Source organism: Podarcis cretensis (genome assembly GCF_951804945.1).
Source record: "Podarcis cretensis genome assembly, chromosome: 13".
Classification (NCBI taxonomy): Eukaryota; Metazoa; Chordata; class Lepidosauria; order Squamata; family Lacertidae; genus Podarcis; species Podarcis cretensis.
In genome coordinates this window covers 33561727-33583570 of record NC_137182.1, presented here as the reverse complement: position 1 = coordinate 33583570, position 21844 = coordinate 33561727, and the positions used below count along the sequence as shown (strand labels likewise).

At 47.9% G+C, this 21844-nt stretch overlaps 1 protein-coding gene across 1 annotated transcript; it reads right to left on the bottom strand.

The window, feature by feature from the left end:
- Positions 1–2244: 2244 nt before the first annotated feature.
- ZNF219 (zinc finger protein 219) lies at positions 2245–21694 on the bottom strand. The gene is made up of 5 exons (XM_079950662.1): positions 21119–21694; positions 12161–12269; positions 8653–10045; positions 5601–5720; positions 2245–4436 (listed from the first exon to the last, which is right to left on the bottom strand). The coding sequence occupies exons 2-5, from the start codon at positions 12164–12166 to the stop codon at positions 3613–3615; spliced, it is 2343 nt and encodes a 780-aa protein (XP_079806788.1). The 5' UTR covers positions 12167–12269; positions 21119–21694; the 3' UTR covers positions 2245–3612.
- Positions 21695–21844: the final 150 nt, after the last annotated feature.

The following is a 21844-nucleotide window of genomic DNA, read 5'->3' as shown; positions in this document are numbered from 1 at the left end:
TTACATAGACTTTGGTTATTTTGGAGGACTATAGTGCAGATGAACTAGAATATGCAGTTTTTTAGATATATAAAGGACCCACAGAGGGGAGGAGGGAAGTCCTAAGATTTGGAAGACTCTTGTTTGATTTAAAAATTTAAATGTGATAAATGTGTGATTTGTTTTGTAAAACCAATAAAAATTATTGGAGAGAGTCTTGGAAATGGCCTTTCTCTTTTTCTCAAAGCATGGAGTCCACAGTCAGTTTCTGCATTTTGAACATGTTATTCCCAATACAGTAAAAGATTTGGTTTTGTGTCCTCTATGTTTCTTGTTCATTGAGGCCCACATAGCTGATTTGAGGTAGGCATGTGTATGGTCAAGGCTAAACTATTAGAATTTAGGAGCACACCTTTCAATTATTATTCCAAGAAAATCCCCATTGTCCTCTCAATTACTCAAGGCTGTAAATAATACTGACACACCATTATTCTAAAACAAAAACAAAAAACCCCAACAATCCCATACTGTGTATCTTGTATCGCCATTGGCCATTTGAGGAAGTTTTGTATTTGGCTTTTATGTGTGCTTAATGGTTTGTTTGCTTTGTATGCTGCTTAAATAATCTATTTTATGAGGCATTTACTCCATAAATCTCAAAGGAATCTTCTCTCACGCTTCATCATAGTTAGCAGGCCTCGAGGGGAGGAAAGGCCGCTGACCATTTTCATGTGTTTCCAAGGCCAAGCCAGAACAGTTGCTCACTGCAATCATGGAGGGCAAGATGTTAAAGGCAAGTTCATAGATCCGCTTGTGGCCTCCATTTGCTGTGCCAATGGAATTCAACAGAAAAGGAATAAGGATATAAAATCTTTGGACAAATTGATTCCCTCCCCAATAGACGCTTGTGCTAAAAAGTAATAATTATGGTGAATTGTGGACTTATAGAGATATATTAAGTTATACTGAAAATGGGTATAATCTTTTTTCTTTTTTGAAGAAAAAGAAATTCAAGAAAGACCTGGTATCAGGTTGGTTTCAGTATCACCGTTATATGACTCCTAAAATGACTCTTACTATATAGAACTCCAGCCTATATAGAACAGAAGGGAGGTTTAGAAGGAGTTTTTCAACCTTTCCAGATTGTGCTAGAAGAGAAGGAACACATTGGGAAAGGGTAGGAAGGAAAAACTTTGCCATCAGTCACTTCTAGATTGTATTTTTGCAGAAGGGTTTCAATTGCACACTGGAAATTTAGGTTTTCAGAGTTACAATGGATTATAGTGCTCTGTAGCTCTGATGTAATAATAATAATAATAATAATAATAATACATGAGAGAGGCACACAAAATGTGGTTAGGAGACTGTCAGTGACGTGCACTAAAAAGTGTGAGTATGGGGACAAATGACTGACAGGAAGGCATGTAAATGAGCACAAACAAATGAGGATGCTTATTCTTGCACTTCCCTGCAAACAAATCAGAACAGATGCTCAATAAATAAAGATCGGACATCACCATAACCTCCTCATATGCTTTGTTCAAGCAAATTAATGCTCAATAAACAGGTCGTAAGCAGCCCAGTGTAGTTTTTTTTTAAAAAAAAATCATTGCATGCATCCCCCACCCTCACCCCTTGCTCCAGAATACTGAACATTTTTATTTATTCAAGCAGATTAATCCTCTTCCCACCTTCTTTCTTTTTTTATATAAAAAAGCCTGACAGCTCCAGCATTTGGTGGTTGTTGTTTTTAAGCTGACACCTTCATTCTGTAGGTCCTGGAAAGCACGGACCACAGATCTTTTTTCAGGCTATTTTTTAAAAATGCATACAAATATACTTCTGCATACCTTAGAAATATATTGAAGATGTAGAAACTACTACCGTATTATTTGGTGGCTCTGTTCCTCCTCTAAACGTAGAGGCATCAAGCCACCCAAGAAAGTTTATGCTATAGTAAAATTGTTAAGTCTTCAAGGCGCCATGAGATTCTTTAATATGATTTAGTTGAGCTCAAACCCAGGAACACACAATTTTAGGGATTAGTTTCCAGTTCTCAGATGTTCAGAAACAGAAAATCTGGTAAAACTTATTTTTGCACCATTAAAGGACAGTGAGCTTACAGCAGTACTACAGTTGTTCTAGGGGATTTTTCTTTTTTTTAAAAAAAAGGGGGTATGTGAAGCTGCAGCTTTTAAATCTGTTGACAGGGATTGCATTGAGAACACTGATCACAACTCACACAAGCACTGAATGAAGCGTTAGTTGATTCTCATTTTAATTTTTATTTCCAGTTTCAAATTTTCTACAAGAAAAACAATAAAAAAATAGAAAACTCTAGAAGTTGTCAAGCTCCCTGACATGCCAGTTCACTACAGAAACAGGGCTCTGTTCCTGGGTCACTACGGAGATAACATACTGGCACTGGGTTTGCTTGCTTGCTGCGCACACAAGAGACTGTAGCACCTGGTTGTTATGGAGACAAGGCCCCAACACAGGTGCTTGAAGTCCCCTTAGGCCAAGAGTGGCTGGTGCAGCCTGCCCTGCCTCTGTGGCACTCGACAGGGTAAACAGGCTAATGGAGACAGGGCTCCTGTGTTATTAAAGGGGGGATTTTGAAAGGGCCAGCTTCTCCCGCCATAGCAGCAGCACCACGGAGAGGGAAAGCTGTGCCCGCAGAAATGCTCCCCTTTTTTTACAAAAACGGTATACACCACAGGTATCTTGTTCCCTACAGGGCCTATCAACCCTATGTTTGTGCCAACAATGAGGTCCTGAAAGGGCCCAATTTCTCATACGGTGGCACCGATAGGAAGCAGCATCAAGCCCAGAACTGAGGCGAGAACAAGGCATTGGAATCCAATGGACTCCAGCCACCTCACCCCAAAACCCTGTTTGACTAAAAAAGACTTTTAACAGAATCGGTGCCCCTTAACCAATTCCACACCCCAGCCGTTATCACAGCTTCTCCCTTCTACATCCCAAGGTTGGCACTTTTCCTGACAGGTCTTCTGTACCGTTAACAGCTCCATGACAGAGAAGATCTGCACCTCTTGAATTTCCGCCTGCCTCGCTGCTGTTAAAGACACAGAAACCTGTTTCCAAAAAGACAACCCTACTACCTTCTATTTTGACGCCTCTCAACAGATGGGTGCATGACCCTGTCATTTGTGGAGTGGCATCTTACTAGCTGCCTCTTCTGGTCTCTGCACGTCTATACTACAAATGTAAACAGGTCTGAAATTGGTTCAACTGTCTTGTGAAGCTGCCTTTTATTGCGCAGGACTATTTATTGATCCATCGAGCCCCATGTTTTCTGCTTGAATTGGCCGTGTCTGTTCAAGGTTTCTGGCAGCGGCCTTTCCGAGCCTTGTCTCTTTTGGCTAGAGATACGAGGGACTGAACCTGGGGCCTTAATGCATGCAAAGCATGGGCTCTACCACTAAGCTAGGGGCTATCCAAGACCCTCCCCGTGAACTCTGGGAAGCGTAGATTCGTAGGGTGCTTGAGAATTCTTTATTAGAGATTGCTGCTTCATAGAAAGGAGCTACAGTTCCCAGGGTCCCTTGCTTGAGAGCCGCCATGACAGTTAGACAGGCTCAAAACTGGTTTATATATGCAGAGTAGACGTACTCAGGCCTGCACTGGCTCCAGCTGCAATTCCATGAGGCCTTGGCCTGTCTTAGATGTCTCCTGGTGTGGGCCCTTTTGGACCTTGGGGGCAGGCAATTCCTCCTCTCCTCTTGGCTCTTCAGAGTCTTGAGACAGGTTCTCCCAATCTTGGTTAGCTGGTGCGGCTCCAGGAGAGAGGCTGGCAACTATTGCTCGATCGGGCGTCCTCTTCCCGCGGGGCAACTCAGGCCGGGGAAGTTCTCCCTGGTCTTCCGAATGCCAGAGGTTCTGAGGTTTGGTCATCTCCCCCTTTGGACTTAGAGACTCGGGTGCTTTCAGCTGGGGGCTCTGGGGTTCGGGCAGCTCCTCCTCCGCCACCCCCCGGGGCTTAGGGGCAGTGTGAGAGCAGCGGCGGGTTCGGGCTTTCCGGCTGTGGTGGACTTGGAGATGTAACTCCATGAGCTCAGGAGCCGAGGTGGCGAAGGGGCAGAACTGGCAGCGGTGGAGGGCTCCTCCTGCCAAAGTCGGGCGCAGCGACAGGTCCAGGGGCTGGAAGTCGGTCTTCCCGTTGAGCAGCGGCTTGCGGCGGGATGGGCGGGACCGAGCTGCACCCAAGCTCCCGAGAGACAGGAAGGGCCTGTGGCTCTTGGCGAGCTGCGTGGTGGGAAAGGCAGGGACTGCGGTTGGAGCGAGGGGAATGTGGCACCGTTCCAGCGTTCCTGCTGCAGCAGCTGCTGCAGCCGCAGCACTCTTCTGCTCCCGATGATGGCGCTGCAAGTGGTACTTGAGAGAGCCAGACTGTGTCCCAGCGTAGTCACAGTGAGGGCATTTGTATGGGCGTTCGCCTGCAAGGAGAAATGGTAGAGGCAAGTTGGAAAGGCAGCAAACAAATGCAGTTTCCTGTTTCCTAGACAGTTGACTTTGGACCTGGCAGACCTTGGTTCAAGCTCCACCTCTGGGGCAAACTAACCGAGGGACTTTGGGTGAATCATTCTCTCTCTGTTTCCCCAAACTATAAAACAGGAATAAAGGCAACCTTGCAGAGTTGTGCAAAAAGCATCAACCATCTACAGTGTGATCTTCAGATCGGAATATTACAATTCACCCAGTGTTTAAGACACACGGGGAACGCCCCACTTTAAGTTCTACCTGTTGAGGAGGTTAAATCAATGAACAGGCAGAGCAGGGCCTTTGGGTTGTGACACCACAACTTTGCATTTCCTCTCTAAGGTGGAGAGCCTCGAAAGGAACCAACAGACAAAATATGAAGCATCCTTGCAAATAAGTCGGTCTGGTGTGGTGAGTGTTTTCAATCCCCTGCAAGGAAGCTCTCACGGACCAGCCACTGTCTCTTAGCCTAACCTACCCCGCAAGGTTGTTGGGAGAATAAAATGGAGACGACAACTATGTGAATTACCTTGAGCTTACTAGTCTAGTTTACCATTTTAATTGGTAGTTTTATACATAATATATATTTCTTTGTGCTGGCTTTTTGTAACCAGTTTTGAGTTTCCATACGGAAAGGAAAGGCAGCCTAAACTGAGATCAGCAGAGAATGCTGTTCCATGTCTGCACTTGTGCCACTGCTTTGCATGTCTGGTGAAAGCAAAGGAACAGGCAGTATAGTTGCACCTCTGAAATCGAACGGAATCCGTTCAGGAAGTCCATTCGACTTCCAAAACGTTCGGAAGTCAAGGCACGGCTTCCAATTGGCTGCAGGAAGCCCTTTCGCCCGTTCGGGTTCCAAAGAACATTCACAAACCAGAACACCCACTTCCAGGTTTGCGGCGTTCGGGAGCCAAAAGGTTTGACTCGCAAGGCGTTCTTCAACCAAGGTACGACTGTACAGAGGTCTGAGCTGCCTCAGATGGTATCAGGTTCCACCCGTGTGGTATGCCTCTGCAAGATACAGAACTTGGGGGGGGGGGACCTAGCAGGTACCAGCCTTATTGCACATTTCCACCAGTTTAGGCAAACCCTACCCCACTTTTGCAGCATCTTGATCTTACCTGTGTGGACGCGGAGGTGCACCTTTAGATGGTGGGAGGATCTGAAGGACTTCCCACAGAATGGACAGTCTTTCCCAGTGCCCCGCCGGGATCCGTCCAGGCGCGACTGCCCTTGCATGTCTGGGGAAAACACAGCAAGGAGGGAAGATTTTTAGTATGAGGGGACTGCAAGGTTTCTTGACCCTTCTCTATATGCTTTACATATGGATTCTCTGCCCACTTTGCTCTTCTTTAGAGCTATAGAAACATAGTTTTTACCCCCCCCCCACACACACATCCATAAGTGCCACAGGTGTCTCACTTTTTCACCCCAACACAGACCATGCCTTCGAAGACAACCATGACAGCTACATTGCAAGGTCTGGATCTGTAGCTAATTTGTCACCTTTGTTTCAAAATGTAGCCCAACATAGTAGCTGCAAAAAATGATGACTGCTCTAAACGGGGGTGGGTGGGTTGTGAATTGAAAATAAACACCAATGACAGAAGATTGGCTGCCTTGGGTAAAGATTACATGGGATGCTTTAGAATAAAAAAAAATCATTGCAACTGTTCACAAACATCACACACACCATGCAGTGATGTGTCAAAAAAATGGTGATTTTTTATGTTTTTTAGAGATGGAAATAGAAAAATAATCATTTGTGACAACAGAAGTTGACTTTGATAGGTTGGTTTGATTTTTTAAAAAGAGATATTCTGTTTGTTATATTAACATCTGACCGTGTTGTCATCTTTTCTACTTCTTTTTTCTTAGTCATATGACGCGCGCGCGCACACACACACATATATATATATATATCAATTGACTGGAAAAATTTATACTGCACCCTCATACACCAAGTCTAAAATAAAAACCATTTGGTCAGCAACATGGTTTCACATTGGCTTGCTTCAAACAAACCATGATCAACATTAACCACAGCTTGTCAGTTTAGATGACAAGCTGTGGTTAGGCAAAAGCTTTCAAACTCATCCTAATGGAAGAGCAGGAGAGGGAGAGCACAGCCACAAGACCCTGAGGCTCACTTCAGCTCATTCACATCACTCCAAACTATGGTTTAGCTCAAACTTTTGCTTGAAGAAGCGAGGGGTGGAAAGCACAATTGCTAGTTATTCCATTCCAAGTTGCTAGGCAACCTCACCATGCTTCCTTCCCTCCTCTTTCCTGTAAAAGGTTCTGCCAAAGGACAGAAGAAGTAATATTTGCGGGTAGCTGAAAGTGAGAATGATGGAAGTATTGGGTACTTGTTAGTACTGAGGCCCAAGTTAGCTGCCTGAGTGTTGGTTCATGCTGGTCTTGTGGGGAAGAAGAAATGCACACACAAATGCATACAAAGCAAAAAATGAGGCCATGATATTTTTGGAATGGTGAACATGTTTTAATGCACCCTCAGGTGGAAAGAGATGGAATTTACTACACTAAACATAATAACCTCAAAGCCTAGTTTCCAATTATTCTAACCAGTGTAGTAAATCCCAGCTTTCGCCACCTGAGGGCATATTTAAGCAACACATCCACCATACAAAAATGACATGGTAAAAATCACCTCATGGCGGTGACACAGCATGTGATTCATGCCTTATGTTTTTTTTTAAAGAGCTAAGCAATGTGGCAGACTTGAGAATTAGGACATTTCTACATCATAGGCTTAAAATGGCTTAATAGCGCTTTTCTCTAATCAGGAATTGGTAGGAACTGCTGTTCTGTGGAGGGAGGAGTTACAGGTTCCAGAAAAGTTCTCAGCACAATTATCACAGTTCCCCAGGTTTACTGGGAGAACAGCAAAACAGTATGGCTTCTAGAACAGTGGAACAGTATAAAACAGATATGCATTTGTTGTGCGGATATGTGCTTTGAAGGAATGTTGTAAAACCACTTGGGAAAGTATTTATTTGCATCAATGCAGTTTATTTCCTTCAAGACACAGAGTTTGAATTTTCCTCATGCAGAATCTGGGTGTGGGTGCATGTGGGTGCTTATGCAGAAAGCTACAAGGTCTCATGACACCAACATCCCCTTGCCCAAACTTGTTTTAACTGGGAGGCAGAGGTGAGACACCGTACAATCATGCAAAACTGTCCAGAGCAATGGAAAAATGTTTCAGTTACACCAACTAATATTTTGAATACTGAGAGCTATTGTTTGGGTATCACGAAACTCTTGCTCATTCTGAGGTAATATTTGTAGATAACTGCATGCCAGGCTTGTTGCCCTTCCCAGAATTCCAGGCATGGTAGCTTTACAAGGTTTTTGTTAGTTGGTTTATTTTGTATTTTATATTATAAGCACTCCGTTGTTTAGACCAAAGTGGTGTCCTGTAGATATTTAAGGACTACAGTTCCCATCACCCCTGACCACTAGGCCATGCTGGATGGGGCTGATGGGAACTGGTGTCCAAAAGCAACTGGTCAACTCCATGTTGGCTATCCCTTTAGGCTAGTTACTTAAATGTTTTAAAGAATTTAGTAGTATCCTATTTGGTGGGATGTGCTCTGACATCCAATGGCATCATCAGCCTCCTGTGCAGTTCTGTTAGAGGGCTGGAGGAAAGGTGGACATCAGTAAGTACATGGGTCTTGCCCTGCTTCTGCCTTGGATGCTACCCAATAGTGGCAACCATGTCCCACCACACAGGCCGCTGCTAAACATCATTATTTTAAACATATGGTTTTGTTAAGCATTTTCCACCCAGTATGTTGCTTCCTTTGCTGGGTTTGGCCTACCGATACAATTCTATCAGTTTATTCCTGACCTTTATTCATATCCATCAACTGGACATATCCCTTAATCTCTTCCTCCACCCCTCACACATATCCTTTTATAAAACAAAGGGGGAAATGCAGTTTTCAGCTAAAAGCAGCCTAGCTATGGAATGTAACCCACCCACATCCTCATTTTTTATTTTGCTAGAGGAAGCAGCTCAAAAGCACGGGTTGGTCTAGAATCTGAGGTTGCTTTGTGATATGTGAGACCCACTTTGGTAGCCCCCACAAAAAAATAACCACCCCCAAATCCCAAAGCAGCTATGCTCTGCTTGTCCATACTTGCCCTTTTCCTCCTGGGTCAGCAGAGACGGACTGGTGTTGGCTGCTGTGGAGGCTCTGACATTTGTGGGGAGCCAGTGTCCTGCGAGAAGGTGAGAGCCCAGCGACTGCCCCTTGCTCCACTCCCTCTCTCGGGACAGGTGGCTCTGTCGGTGCAAGGCCATCTGTTGAAACGTGCCGAAGGTCCGGGAGCAATCTGGGCAGCGGTGGCTCCCTCCTGGGTCCTCTCTCACCAGCTTGGAACCTCCTGCGTAAGAGCGCTCCCTCCACTGCTGGCCACTCTCCACCGCCCGAGCCGTGGCCTGCAGCCGCTCGGCGCAGCTGGCATCGCCATAGCCCAAGAAATTGCCCGTGCTGGCCTTATCCGTGGGCCGAGGGGAGAGGAGGGAAGGGTAGAGGGCCTCGCAGCCGACGAGCAAGCTTTGGGCGGACCGGCCTGGGCCGGGCCCTCTTTGTTCACTCTGGAGGCCTAGCTTGCTGAGATGAACCTTCATGTGGTTCTTGAGGAACCACGGCTCCTTGAAGCCACGCCCACACACCTGGCACTTGTGGTCGAAGGAGTCTTTGTGCTTCCGCATGTGACCCTTGAGGAACCAGGACTGGGTGAAGGCCTGGCCGCAAACCTGGCAGCGGAACTCAGTGGGTGCAGCGGCAGAGGGAGCAGCAGGGGCAGAGGCTGGAGGGGCAGGCGGGGCGGCTGCGGCGGGGACAGGGGCAGGAGGGGTGGGCAGCCGGGCGGCCGGGAGCCCATGGGCTTGCTGGTTGTGCCACTGGAGTTCCACCTCCTGGGCGGCGGCAAAGGAGCACTGTCCACACTTGTAGGGCTGGTGGAGGATGCGGAGGTGGCGGTCCCGCTCGCCGGCGGTACGGAACTTGCCCTTGCAGAAAGGGCAGCGGAAGGTGGGCAGGGGTGGAGGTGGAGCAGGGGCAGCTTGTTCTTCTTCTTCTTCCTCTTCATCTTCCTCCTCCTCCTCTTCCTTCTCCTCCTCCTCCTCTTGCCCCCGCAAAAGCGCCCGTTCCTCCAGCTCAAGCAGCAGGCGGCTCTGGTGGCTGAGGCGGGCGCGGGCCTCGGGGCAGTGGGAGCGCAAGTGGAGGCGCAGGCTGGCACGCTGCCCCGCCCGGTGGCCACAGTAGGGGCAGGTGAGAGGGGAAGAGCTGGTGTGGATGCGCGTGTGCAGGGCCAGGATGCTGTTGAAGCGGAACCGCTTGCCGCAGATGGGGCACGGGTAAGGGCGGGCTTCGCCCCCAGGTCCCCCCGGCCCGTTGGAGTAGCGTTGCAGATCCAGCTCCCCGTTGAAAGCCAGGGTGTCCGCTCCATCACAGGAAGAGGGGGAGGAGGATGGGGAAGAGAGGGTCACACTGGCTGAGTGGCCAGAAGGCAACTGGTAATCTGCACCCTGCAGGAACGAGAAGGAGGGGAAAGGCAGTGGAAAACTCAGCATGGAATGACACATACACACACTGCCCAAAAAAATCCTCTTTCACACCACTGCTGTTCCAGTGTAACTAAACAGCTCACTGCTGGAGGAAGGAGCGAATGATCTTTTTTTTTTTTCATCATTCTTTTTATTAATTGATTCCATAAAAGAAAGTAAAAACTAACACATGTGTAAAAAAGTCAGAATACAGAAAATAAAGAAAAGGAAGAATTACAGAAAAAAGGTAAATAAAAAAAATACATAAACTTATAATTTTCCCATTGACATTATTACATATCCATCCCTTTCAAGACTTCCTTCAGCTTGTCCATAAATCATTCGAAGCAATAATCAAATTCACACATTTCTCTGCTTATATTGTCATTGTGCCTATCTCTGTCTCCTATTTGCTTTAAACAATAACTCATAGTCTTTCACAGTGCGTCTCTGAATCCCTTTAGCGTTGTTTGTCCCTCACTAATACATTCCAGATAATCCACGTACTTTCCCCAATCCTTGATGAACACTTGGTCTCTTACATACCTAATTTTTCCTGTTAATTTATCCAGTTCTGCGTAGTCCAACAGCTTAGATCTCCACTCCTCCACCGTTGGCATTTCCTGCTGTTTCCACTTTTGGGCTAATACTACCCTTGCTGCTGCCACTGCATAGTATACTATTCTACGATCCTCTTTTTTAATCTCTTGCCCTAATATCCCTAGCAGGAAAATTTCTGATTTCTTTCTGAACGTATATTTTAAAATCTGAGGAAGGAGCGAATGATCTTTATGCAGAGTAGCGCTGGCCAGGCAGGAGGCCTGCAGACACCCTTCCCCGCTACTGCTTCTCCATGCAAGCTCCTAGGGGAAGCAGACAAGGCCATCTACGTTGCTACAAAAGCAGCTTGCAAACTAGCAGCTGATAACACAGCCACGTGGTATTCCCTCATATGAAGGCCAAGCTCCGCTTGTAAGGGCAAGGGGTGACTCAAGCATCTCTTCCAGCAGGGATTAGGTGCCCAAACCTAATCCTTTGCCACAGTGGAGGTTGCAGAACCATAGGCTGAAAGCCAATCAATCTATAGGTTTGCTGCAAAGGGACATCATGCTGAGGGAGCTTTGCTGGGAACCCAACAAGGGGAAGAGCAGTAAGACCCATTGCTGAGACTAGAGATAAGGGCAACATTCTCCAGAGCTAGGCTAGTAAAAGCCTGGCCCATAGGCACCAAAGGAGAAATGACCTTTACAACCCCAGAATCTTTCTCCACATTTTACCCCAATTGCTGGCTTCCTGTGCCCCAGGAGGGTACAGTTTTTCCCTCTTGAATGTGATGGAAAAATGGGGCTTCATTACATTCCAAAGGACTCTTTGACAGGAGATGAGCTTCCTCCTCCTTTCAGTTTTTGCCCATTCTCCTGTTCCAGCTCCAACTGGAATGTGTCCCACCCCCATGCCAATTGACACCAACTGCCCTGTGGGAAGGAACAAGAGCTTATGCGGCAGGTGTAAGAACCTCCTCTCATAGTTGCCCATGGGAAGCCCATAAGAATGCAGATGAAAAAGGCATTGGAGGCTTCTCCTGTCCCAGATGGACCGTCCTTCACCACCCTAAGCAAAAAAAAAATCGTACCAAATGACACCAGCTGCCCTGTGGGAAGGATCCTGATGAACTGATATGCTAGGATACTATTTGGCTGTGATTTCATTGCTATATTTTGATTTGAATGTAGCCTGCCTGGCAAGGATTTGTATCAAAGGTGGAAAAGAAAACAAAAAAAAAAACAGTGCAACAATGTGTGTGTGTATAGCCTCCCCTATTAAAAGTAATTAAGTCATGTCATTCCATTACATCCATTAGAGGGCGAATGGAAGTAATTTTTCTAGGCTTTGACTTTCAGCTTGGAAAAAATTATACAAGATCTTCCCATTTGAAGGGGGGCGGAGATTGGAGAAAGAAGATCCTACTTTCCAAACTAATTCATGATAAGCCTGGGAGAGCTTACCCATCTCTAGCTGAGACAGTGTGGCTGACATGCAAGGGCATTTAAGTCCCTCTCCTAGACAACCACACCTAACCCTGGTCTTCTGGCTTACCTCCATGATGCTCCTGATCACATGCTTCAGTCGTTGACTGGTGAAAGGGCAGCACGTAGGATGTGACCTGACATCTCACACCTGATAGGCAAGTAGGCGGGAGCATGAGCTGCAGGAAAGGGGAGAAACGGAAGGGCTTTAGCTCAGAGGTCAAACATCTGATTTGCATGCAGGAGGTCTCAGGTTTAATCCTCAACATATCCAGATAGGGAGAGGAAACACTCCCTTGTCTGAAACCCTGGAAAGCAGCTGCCAGCCAATTCTGAGCTAGATAGGACTTGGTATATCAGGCAGCTTTTCATGCTTCTACTAAAAAAAGAATTTCAACAAGAAAAGCTCAGGCCTTCTGCCCACAGTTGCCATTTTGCAGTGCTCACTATTTGACGAATACCATTAATTCTTCATTCACAAGGACTTAATCTGTGCCACATCCAGAGAGCTATCTTGGCACATTTCTGCTGCCGAGGCTTAACCCTGGAACTTATACAGTGTAGGACTGAAGTACCGCTGGATTTGCCCAGGGTGCATTTTGCTCACCACTGAATACATAAGAGCAGGGAAGGGAACTCTGCAAGTTGGGACTCCCAACTCCCATTGACCGCAGCCAGCATGACCAATGGGCAGTTGGGAGTTTCAGCCCACAGCGTCGGCAAGACCACCATCATGCTCCCCAATCCTGACATAAGAGACCCCAAACATCAGGGGAAGGGGTTCAAGTGCAGAGAGATTTGTTGACATGAGTTTGAGTATGTTGTTGTTGTTGTTTAGTCGTTTAGTCGTGTCCGACTCTTCGTGACCCCATGGACCAGAGCACGCCAGGCACTTCTGTCTTCCACTGCCTCCCGCAGTTTAGTCAAACTCATGCTGGTAGCTTTGAGAACACTACCCACCCTAATTTCCACATGCAATGTGCATGATTTAAGTTGGATTTAACCTGTTTTAGGAACCAGAGAGTGAGGTGAGAAAGTTGTAAACCTTGAACTGACAGCACAGTGGTCCTTATTCTATCTCTATGGAACAGAGCCTTTGGAACCTTGCAAGTATTTTGCCCATGTTGTGTCTCAGACCAACATTCCTGGGGATGCTAAAGCAGGACTGGTCCAGCAGTAAGATGAAGGAAGGAAGCCAAGCCAGATAATACACTGCCAGGTTGCAATGGAGATTTTTGTCTGCCACGCAGCTTAGTGCCTCTGAAGTAAAAAACAGGGCGTAGCCATGGCTTCTCTTCACTGCTGCCCCTCCCTTGGCCCTGCCCAACCTCTCTTTTCCCACCTTCTGCAGCAGGAAATTATTTCACCACCCTGCAAGCCAAAGGAGAGAGTGAGTGGCAGGAGAAGTGTGGGAAAAGCCTCAACTGCATCTTCTTTCACTTCAGAGTTTGTACAAAGTCTGACAAGAATGCAGGGAAGGGCAAAACATCCCTGGGGGAAATTTATTTCCTGATCTGACTGCCTGTCGAATCCGTCAAATCTTACCTCAATGAATCATCCAAAGGAAAATTTGTGGGGTAAAGGTAGGGGTGCTTGGTTTGGCTCAATGGATGACCTCAGTGGAGTCTCTAGCTCACAGGCTGGGTGCATCCCTTTGAGACCTCCCATGCAGCCTCTCCTTCTGGGCCCCACACCCTCAACTTCTATGCTGACTGTGGAGAGCTCATTGGAGGAAGGAGTGGGATACAAACAGGCAAAGTATGTGTTAACAACTCTCATACCATGAAATGTCTCTCAATGCTTCACGGTACAAGTGCTTGCACGTAAAACATCCCATTGTTTTTGCAGAGTTCAGCAGAACATGCACCCACGGCTCCGAATAACAGAAAACCTACGCTTCCACAGAAGCTAATAAAAACAGAAACACTTGGCTCTGCAGTTCATGAAATTGAAACAAAAATGCATAACTCTATAGGGTGTTCTTCGGGCTTCTACGAGCACCATTTCAAGATATTCCAGCTTTAAAGGAATAAATTGGGATCATGCTCATAAGAGACAGGGAAAAAACAAAACAGCTGTGCTCTGCACCCTACTCCTTTCCCGACAACCATTAGTTGACCTACTGTGATGTCAGGGAATGTTCACAAACATTCAAGTGTCCAGGGGTGTCCGCTTCTGTGAGGGCAATTAAACTTTGGCTGTTAGGAACATTTTGCACAGAGCAAAGGACAGTAGGGGCAAAAAGCTCTTGAAGGGTGGGGGAATACAAGACAGAGTGGCTAAAGGAAAGGAAACTGGGGGCTAGGAAGCACAGCTCTAAGGGAGAGAGCAGAAGAGACAGAGATGTGAGAAGACCATGCCAGAAGTTGAGGAGAAAGATCAAGCAAAACTGGGTGGGGATAGAGGAACTGACACAGTGCTGGTTGCCACCTTTTTTTTAATGACAAGAAGCTCCATAGTTTAATAGCTTTATTTTACCTCAAATCTGAAATCCTGATGATGCAGAAGACAAATGCCAGGGAACTAACTGCACACCAAGATATAGACATGTGATATGCCCCAATACCATAAGCAGGTGTGGTCTGATCAACATGTTTACCCAAACCTCGCTCCCACTCTGCCTGAGGCAAGGCTGTCATCTTCTACAATTCTATGCATGTGGAACTCAAGCTATAATTTATGGCAAAAAAACACCCCGCAATATATGGATTCTTTGGAACCTCCTTTCTCCTGAAGCAGATGCAAACAAGCACAGCCCTCCTATTTCTCTCTCTTTCTCTTCCCACCAGAAGACAATAACTGGAGAAAAGGGGAGAGAAAATATGGTTACTTTCAGAGGGTCGCCTCCCAAAGTACTGTATCGGGAACCACTGGAAGGAGGTGCATTGAAATCCAGCCATCCTTCAGTTTTTCTCACTCTGGCCTACATCAGGCTTTGAATGGTCACTGAGCAAGATGTCCTTACTGGGCCTGTTTCCTGTGTGGGTTCACCTCCCCTTCGCTTGCCTTCTTCCTTCAAACCACACAGTAGCTGAAAAGCTGAACAGGCAGCAATGCTTAGGAGGAGCATCAGTGGTAAACGAGGGGGCTCTAGTGGGCTCCCTGCTGGGGTGTGGGCTTTGTGAGTGCCCGGCAATGCCGCCTCCTGACGCAGGGCCTACGTGTCAGGTCTGGATGTGGCCTCGTCTCAGGAGTAGGGGACCTTCCTCAGGCTCACATTCTCCTCTTTGCAACCTCAGAGTTCAAGGATACATTCCAGTCACACAAAGCCACTCAAGGAGGGTGTGAAGCAGGGCTGGTGCCAGGTGTGGCCTGAGAAGAGGGGATGTGGTTCAGGAGGAAGAGTCCCAAAGGGCCAGACTGACACATGGAGGGCCACATTTGACCCTGAGACCTACGGCTCCCCACCCCTGCCTGTAGACTGCAGCAAGTGATGGCAGTGGCAGTGGGGTAAGGCTAGCTGGTGATGGAGGTTGTGTGTTTGTGGGTGTTCTCCTCTCATTCCCTGCAATAGTTTCCTCCCTGGAAAAGGAAAGAGAAGACTGACAAAATCCTTGAAAAATTGGCTCTGTCAGAGCCCAGCTATTTAAAATATTTTACCAAGCTCAGAATGTATGGATGCATTCAGGCAGCCAAGTATTCAACGTGATGACTGTAAATATCATGTTAGGAATCCAGGAAACAGGATGAGCGGCTGGCTCTTCCTACTACTTATTCCCTCACTCTGCAATAGGCCCTCTACACAGTTTTCAGGCATGCCCTGCTCCTACAAATCCCACAACCCTAATTCAGGAGGAGCCGAGAGAGAGAGAGAGAGAGAGAGAGAGAGAGACTTACAAGTGCATTTATGCAACAGTTGGATTAACAAGTCATTTTATTTTATTTTTATTGCACTTTTGTTGCCCTCCTCCACAACTTCAAAGAAGCTCGCAGGCAGAGAGTACCTGGATTTCTTCCTGCCTTTTTATGAAAACAAGTCCTATTGGCTGAGAAATGGTACATAGCCCAGAGCTGAATGAAGAGCTGAACCCAGGTCTCCACAAGCCTAACTCTTTAAACACTACACCACAGCAATTATCCCATTCCGTCCTCCCCAAAGCCTGCAGTTTTGTGAGGGAAGTGAGGGATCTCTTAAAAAAGAAAACAAAAAGCATCTTTTGCACCCTCACCCAACTCGCAACTCCCAGATTTTTTAGCAGTCCTAACTATTATAGTGACATAAATCCTACAGTGTCTTCAGGATCTGACTCATCCAGTCTGATTTGGAATTAGAGCTGGGCTTCAGGGCTAATTTGATTATAAAGGGGTTGGAGCTGGTAGTAGGTTTGATCTGGGATCTTCATTACACAGTGATTGGCTTGGGATATGACCTTTCTCTTTCCCCAAAGCAGTAGCCTTCAATGGGATGCAGGACTGGTGTGGTGAAACAATCCCTGGGCAAATTGGGTTAGCAGCTCACCAGACTCCACTGTCCTTAGAAGAGTAGGGATGGGCCAAAGAGGGTGCTCCCTTGCCAAGCCCCCTCCATGGTGTCATTGCTCTTGCCACCCTCCACATGTTGAGGGGCTGAACTTCCGCAGCAGGGAGCCTGTTCTATTTGTGTTGGTTCCCCACAGAATTCAGATTTCTGATCTTCCAGGGACTCCCAATCACACAAGGGAGCCTTCACATGTTCAACAGGCTCCCTCCATTGCAGGGTTCAGCTCCCTACACCTGAAGGGCTGTAGACATGGTGACACAACAAAAGGTGCAGCACTCTCTTGCTCTTCCCCTCATTTGATGCCGGGGGGGGGGGGTGTTTGAAGAGGCCTATTTTCTGTGTGTAATAAATAACAATCCTTTGCCTGCGAACCAAAGTGCCTTCATGCTGTGTTCTCTGGTCAGGCCCACCAAATTGATATTGTGACCCACACTCGGGTTCCTCACCTCTGCTTTAGGTTACATCACTACTAAAACACAAATACTCAAGGCTGCAAGGATTTCTGATGAACTAAGCACAATTGATGCATCCCAGCAGGCTCTTAAGCCTCCCAGTTCTAGGTAACAAAACACCAGCAGAATCACAAGATAGCATCCTGCATTAATTAATCTGAAATGAACAACCAACTCTTGATTCTGTGCTCACAATTACAAGCAGGAACTGGAATCTTCACTTCAACCAAAAAAATGAAAAACCAGCCCGTTAATCACACTGATTTACAGAAACAATCGGTTGGTTAAATCGTGTAAAGAGGTAGCAAGTCCCAAGTACATCACTTTAAGTGTGTGTGCCTTAAAACCCCCGCATTCTAAGGAAAATGTCCAAATGCAATTTTACAGCTTGCAAACACCTTCTTGGAAAAGGAAGCAGCTTTGATTTGTGCAGACGCCAGCAAAAAAAAAGGACTATAACAAGAAGCAAGGTGGTCCAAGGCCTGCAGATTCAAAACAGTCGGCTTTGGTGAAGGGGAGGGGGGTAGAAACCTTAGATGACATTCGCTGTAGGTTTGGCATGTGTGAATCAGAGCTGTGAATTCATAGTTATCATGTGACACCCCTCCTCCCCTCCGGAAGGGCAACAGACCTCACAGAAGAAAAGAGAGCAACTATGAGAAACGTCTGTCTGGAGTTGATAGTCACACTGGAAAGGCAATACCTTTCACAGAACTGGCTTCCTGTGCACGTGGTTGAATGCTTCCTGCACCTACAAAAGCCAGCAGATCAGGGAGGTTCTTCATATCTAGTTCCCTTGCTGAAAGAAGTATTTTCCTATGGATGGGCATTCAGTCTTGCCACCTACAATCTGGAGTGATAGAGCCCAGGAGCAGTTTTGTCAACACACCTGCTGTTTATAGAAATAATTCACAGCTAAAGACATGTGCCATAGCACCTGGTAGAAAAAAAAGGAGATTATAATCTTTAACAAATAAAATTTAACCACAGCATTCATACAGCATCATAAGATTATGCATGTGAACAGCACTTCTTCCTTAATCCTGCAACCATCACCATCATTAGTAGCAGAGGTAGTACTAATAACTATAGTAACATTTCTAGAATCCCTTTAAAGGCTACACATTTTACATAAAAATAAGCCATAGGCTCTACCCTCAGGTTTAGTTAAGACTTCTCTGGGAATGCACTTTACTTCTGATGGCAACTGTGTATGTATGTATCTTTCATAGCTTTTACACTCTCTGTAACACAGATGGCAATTCTTATCCCAAAGGAACCATGGTATCCTTAAAGCTTCTTAGGGGACCTCTATGCTACTGCAAATTCCTATTTGTTTTATACCAGTTTAGCTGTCAAAGCTCTCCAACTCCAGGAATCATGGGAACTGCAGTCTAACAAGAATACAGACTTCTGTTAGAGAGCCCTAGCATTTCTAACAGAACTACAGTTTCCAAGGTTTCTGGGACAGGTGGGGAATAGCATGACTATTTTTAACAGTTTAAGGCTGTGCTGGAGAAATGTCCTCATTACTCAAGGACAGCAACCCTTCAACTCTCCATAAACACTGGCCTGTTACAGGTTCAAGGGGTGAATCAGGGGTTGAAGGAATTGAAATGAGATTTGACAACCTGTGGCAAAATCAGAGACTCTTTGGCTCCCATGTCGTCCTGGGCTAAGAGGTCATGTAAACTTATATAGTGTTGTGATAGCTGCTAGATGGAGTTCAGTGTGCCTCAGAGCAAATTTAGCAATCTTTGAATGAACTGAGACAGTAAGCAAGAGTGAGCAGAGACTCCCTGGAATTCTTTGCTTGTATAGACATAGAATATTATTTCAGAGTAACAAACTCGGGATAACATAACCTTGTATGAACAAGCCCTAAAATGGTTCATATAGGCTGAGTAAGGCAGCAATCATATGAGAAGCATAGAAACATTTCTCAGACGGAAAAAAAGACTCTGCCTTGCCCAACTTTTTATTATTGTCTGCAAGTGTTCTATGCAACCTGAAAGCTTGCCATCTAGAAAGGCACGCAGTCTTATAGTTTACCATACTAATTATTTCCTTGCAAACGCTCTTCAAAAGAGGGGACACTTGCCCAATGGGCAGGCCTTAATCTTGTTTGTAAGTCAGCCTCTGATAAGGCAGGTCTGCCCTGTATTCCCATGTGGTGGCACGGAGGGAGAGCTGAGGGTAGCTTGCTGTGGCTAGTGTAATAGACACTCTGCACATCCTCTGAGGCACTCTTTTCTTTGTTATTAAGAACTAATAACAGAGTGCCTTGGATGATGTGCAGAGTGTCTCTTACACATGATTGTGCCTGGAGGCATATAAAAACAGGTTCTAATACTAAGCCGTGATTTTGGAACAGCATACCAGGTACTATCCTGACACCTTTATTATAGAACATTCTGTTGCTTATAATGGTGGGTCTAGTTTGCAGAGAGAGTATTACGGGCCTGTTCTTCCCCTAGGTATTGCCAAAATCAAGCAGGAGGCCTTGTTCTCTTGCAGCAATGCAAGGCTGGTGGTATTCATAAGCCTGCATAAAAGATAGCTGATTCATTTTGGCACCTTGCCATGCTGGGCCTATAGCAGTACCCAAATGACTAATCTTTTTTTAAAAAACACACACACACCATGAAGTCTTTTGGGCCTACTCAGTATTAGGAAGGCAGACAATCCTGTCTTGCTTGTTTGTGCATACTATGGGGAGGGAGAGGTACATGATAATAGAGTGCAACTGTACCTAACGGTGGTGTGTGTGTGTTGGGTGCCCATTTAGTCTTATTCAGAAACAAACAAGATGGCTGCTTCTTAGGGGAAGGCACCCTGAGGAAAAACGGGGCAGCTTTTCAAGGTTCCCCTGGGTCCCAGGAATAGGGATGGCGGCTGCCAGGCCTCAAGCCAACTCCCGCCAACTTCGAGGCCACGATGGAGTATAGGGGGAGGAGAGGGGGAAATATATCCATGGGAGCAGGCCAGTCCCCTCACTCACACCACAGCCCCCGCTTTGGCGTGTGAGAAGAGACAAGAGAGTGACTGTCCCAGCAAGACACAGAGCTGACCCCCCCCCTTCCCGCCCCACACACCCTGAACAAAGGGAGCAGCTGCCTGAGCAAATGCTCCAGTGCACATTCCAGTGGGGGGGGGGGGTTGGGGGTTAGGATGAGTAAAGGGGGCTGTTCCAGTGATTAAGGGCTACCGAGTCATCACCCTTTAGACACCCCTCTCCCCACTTATGTTTCAAGCTTCTGAGAGTCATAACTTAATAATCTTGGGTCATTACATCGGAGGACAGCCCCCCCCCCCCGCGTGCGCATTCCATTTAGTGCCACTGAAAGGGTACAGAAATGTGGGATTGTGGGACAGCTGGAAACAACCCTTACAAAGTATGTGGGGCGGGGAGGGGGGTTGAGGGAGAGGGGGATGCCCTAGAGATGGAATGAGAGCATGGCCCTCTGGCCCTCGTCGCTGCAGCACCAGCCGCGATACACTCCCACCCCACCCCACGCCGCGACCCCTCATGGCTCCGAGCCACCTGCTATAGGAACCCCCCTCCCTTCCTCCCGCAGAAGCGACTTCACCCCAAATGGCCCCAACGGGCCCACCCACCCCCCGCGCCACATTTCCCCCTACTCCGATTTCTGAAGCAGAGCCCCCCTTCTAAGTTCCAATCACAGTCACGTGGCTGGGGAGTTGCGGGGGGGGGGGGAGAGAGAGACGACGAGGAATAGTGGGGCTGGGGGTGGGGAGAGAAGGATCTATTAGAGAAAGACATGGAGGAAATCGACCGGGTCATTCGGGGATAACGAAGCCTGAGGCCGAGGCCGGGCGGTTTCCGTGCGCCGCCCAGGCGGTGCGCAACCCCGCAGCTTGGCCCGGTTGCAGCCCCGCGGCCGGGTGACTTGCCCCCCACCCCACCCCGCGACGAAGATCGGAGCCCGGGCCTCGCTTCCCCTGCTGCCATGCACCTGCTCTGGGAGCCCCGGGGGTGGGGGGGAGAGAGGAGAGCCGAGTGGTCGGGCGGGTTTTCTGGGGAGGGGGGCGCACGGTGGGCGGGCGGACGGCGCGGCGCAGCGCAGCTACTCACCAAGGCGCACGGCGAGGCGGCGCGGAGGAGGAGGGGGGCGCTCCGGGGACCCGCCGCGTCGTCGGGGCTGGGCCGGGGCGAGCAGCCTCCCCGCCAGTGGGGCTCCCCCCTCTCCTCTCCTCTCCTCTTCGCCTTCCCTCTCTCTCTCACTCTCTCTCCCTTCCTTCCTCCCTCCCTCTCTCTCGCTCCCTTCCTCCCTCCCTTCCATTGTACGGAGCCGCAGGCAGCGGCGGCGATTTGCATTTCTGAGCCTTGCGCGGCGAGGGATTGCCCGGCTCCATTGTGCGCTCTCGCTCGGCCGGGCGCGGAGGGGGCAGCCCTTCCCCGAGGGAGGGGGGCACTCTATGGGGACAGAGAGAGGAAGGAATATGGGGAAAGAGGCACGCTGGGGCTAGGGTTGCCACTGCTGCCTCTCCTCGCTCTGCTAGGCCGTGCATTGCAAAATGGAACGAAAATCGCCACGGGAGTGGAAGCAGGCGCTGCCCCAGCACGGCGAAGGGCAGTCTGGATCTCCCTTGCCATGGTGGCAGGGAATAAGTAGGAAGAAGGGGCACTGTCTCAACGCGGGGGGGGGGGTGCAGCGGGAAGGGAACAGTGTGGGATTAAACCTACCCCATTAAACCCCTAGGAAGATTGCGCCACGAGGATGGGTGGCACTGCCCTGGCACAACCCAAGTTGCCTGTGCATCCTAGTGGCCTGCGGAGGGACACAGCCTGCTCTGTGGG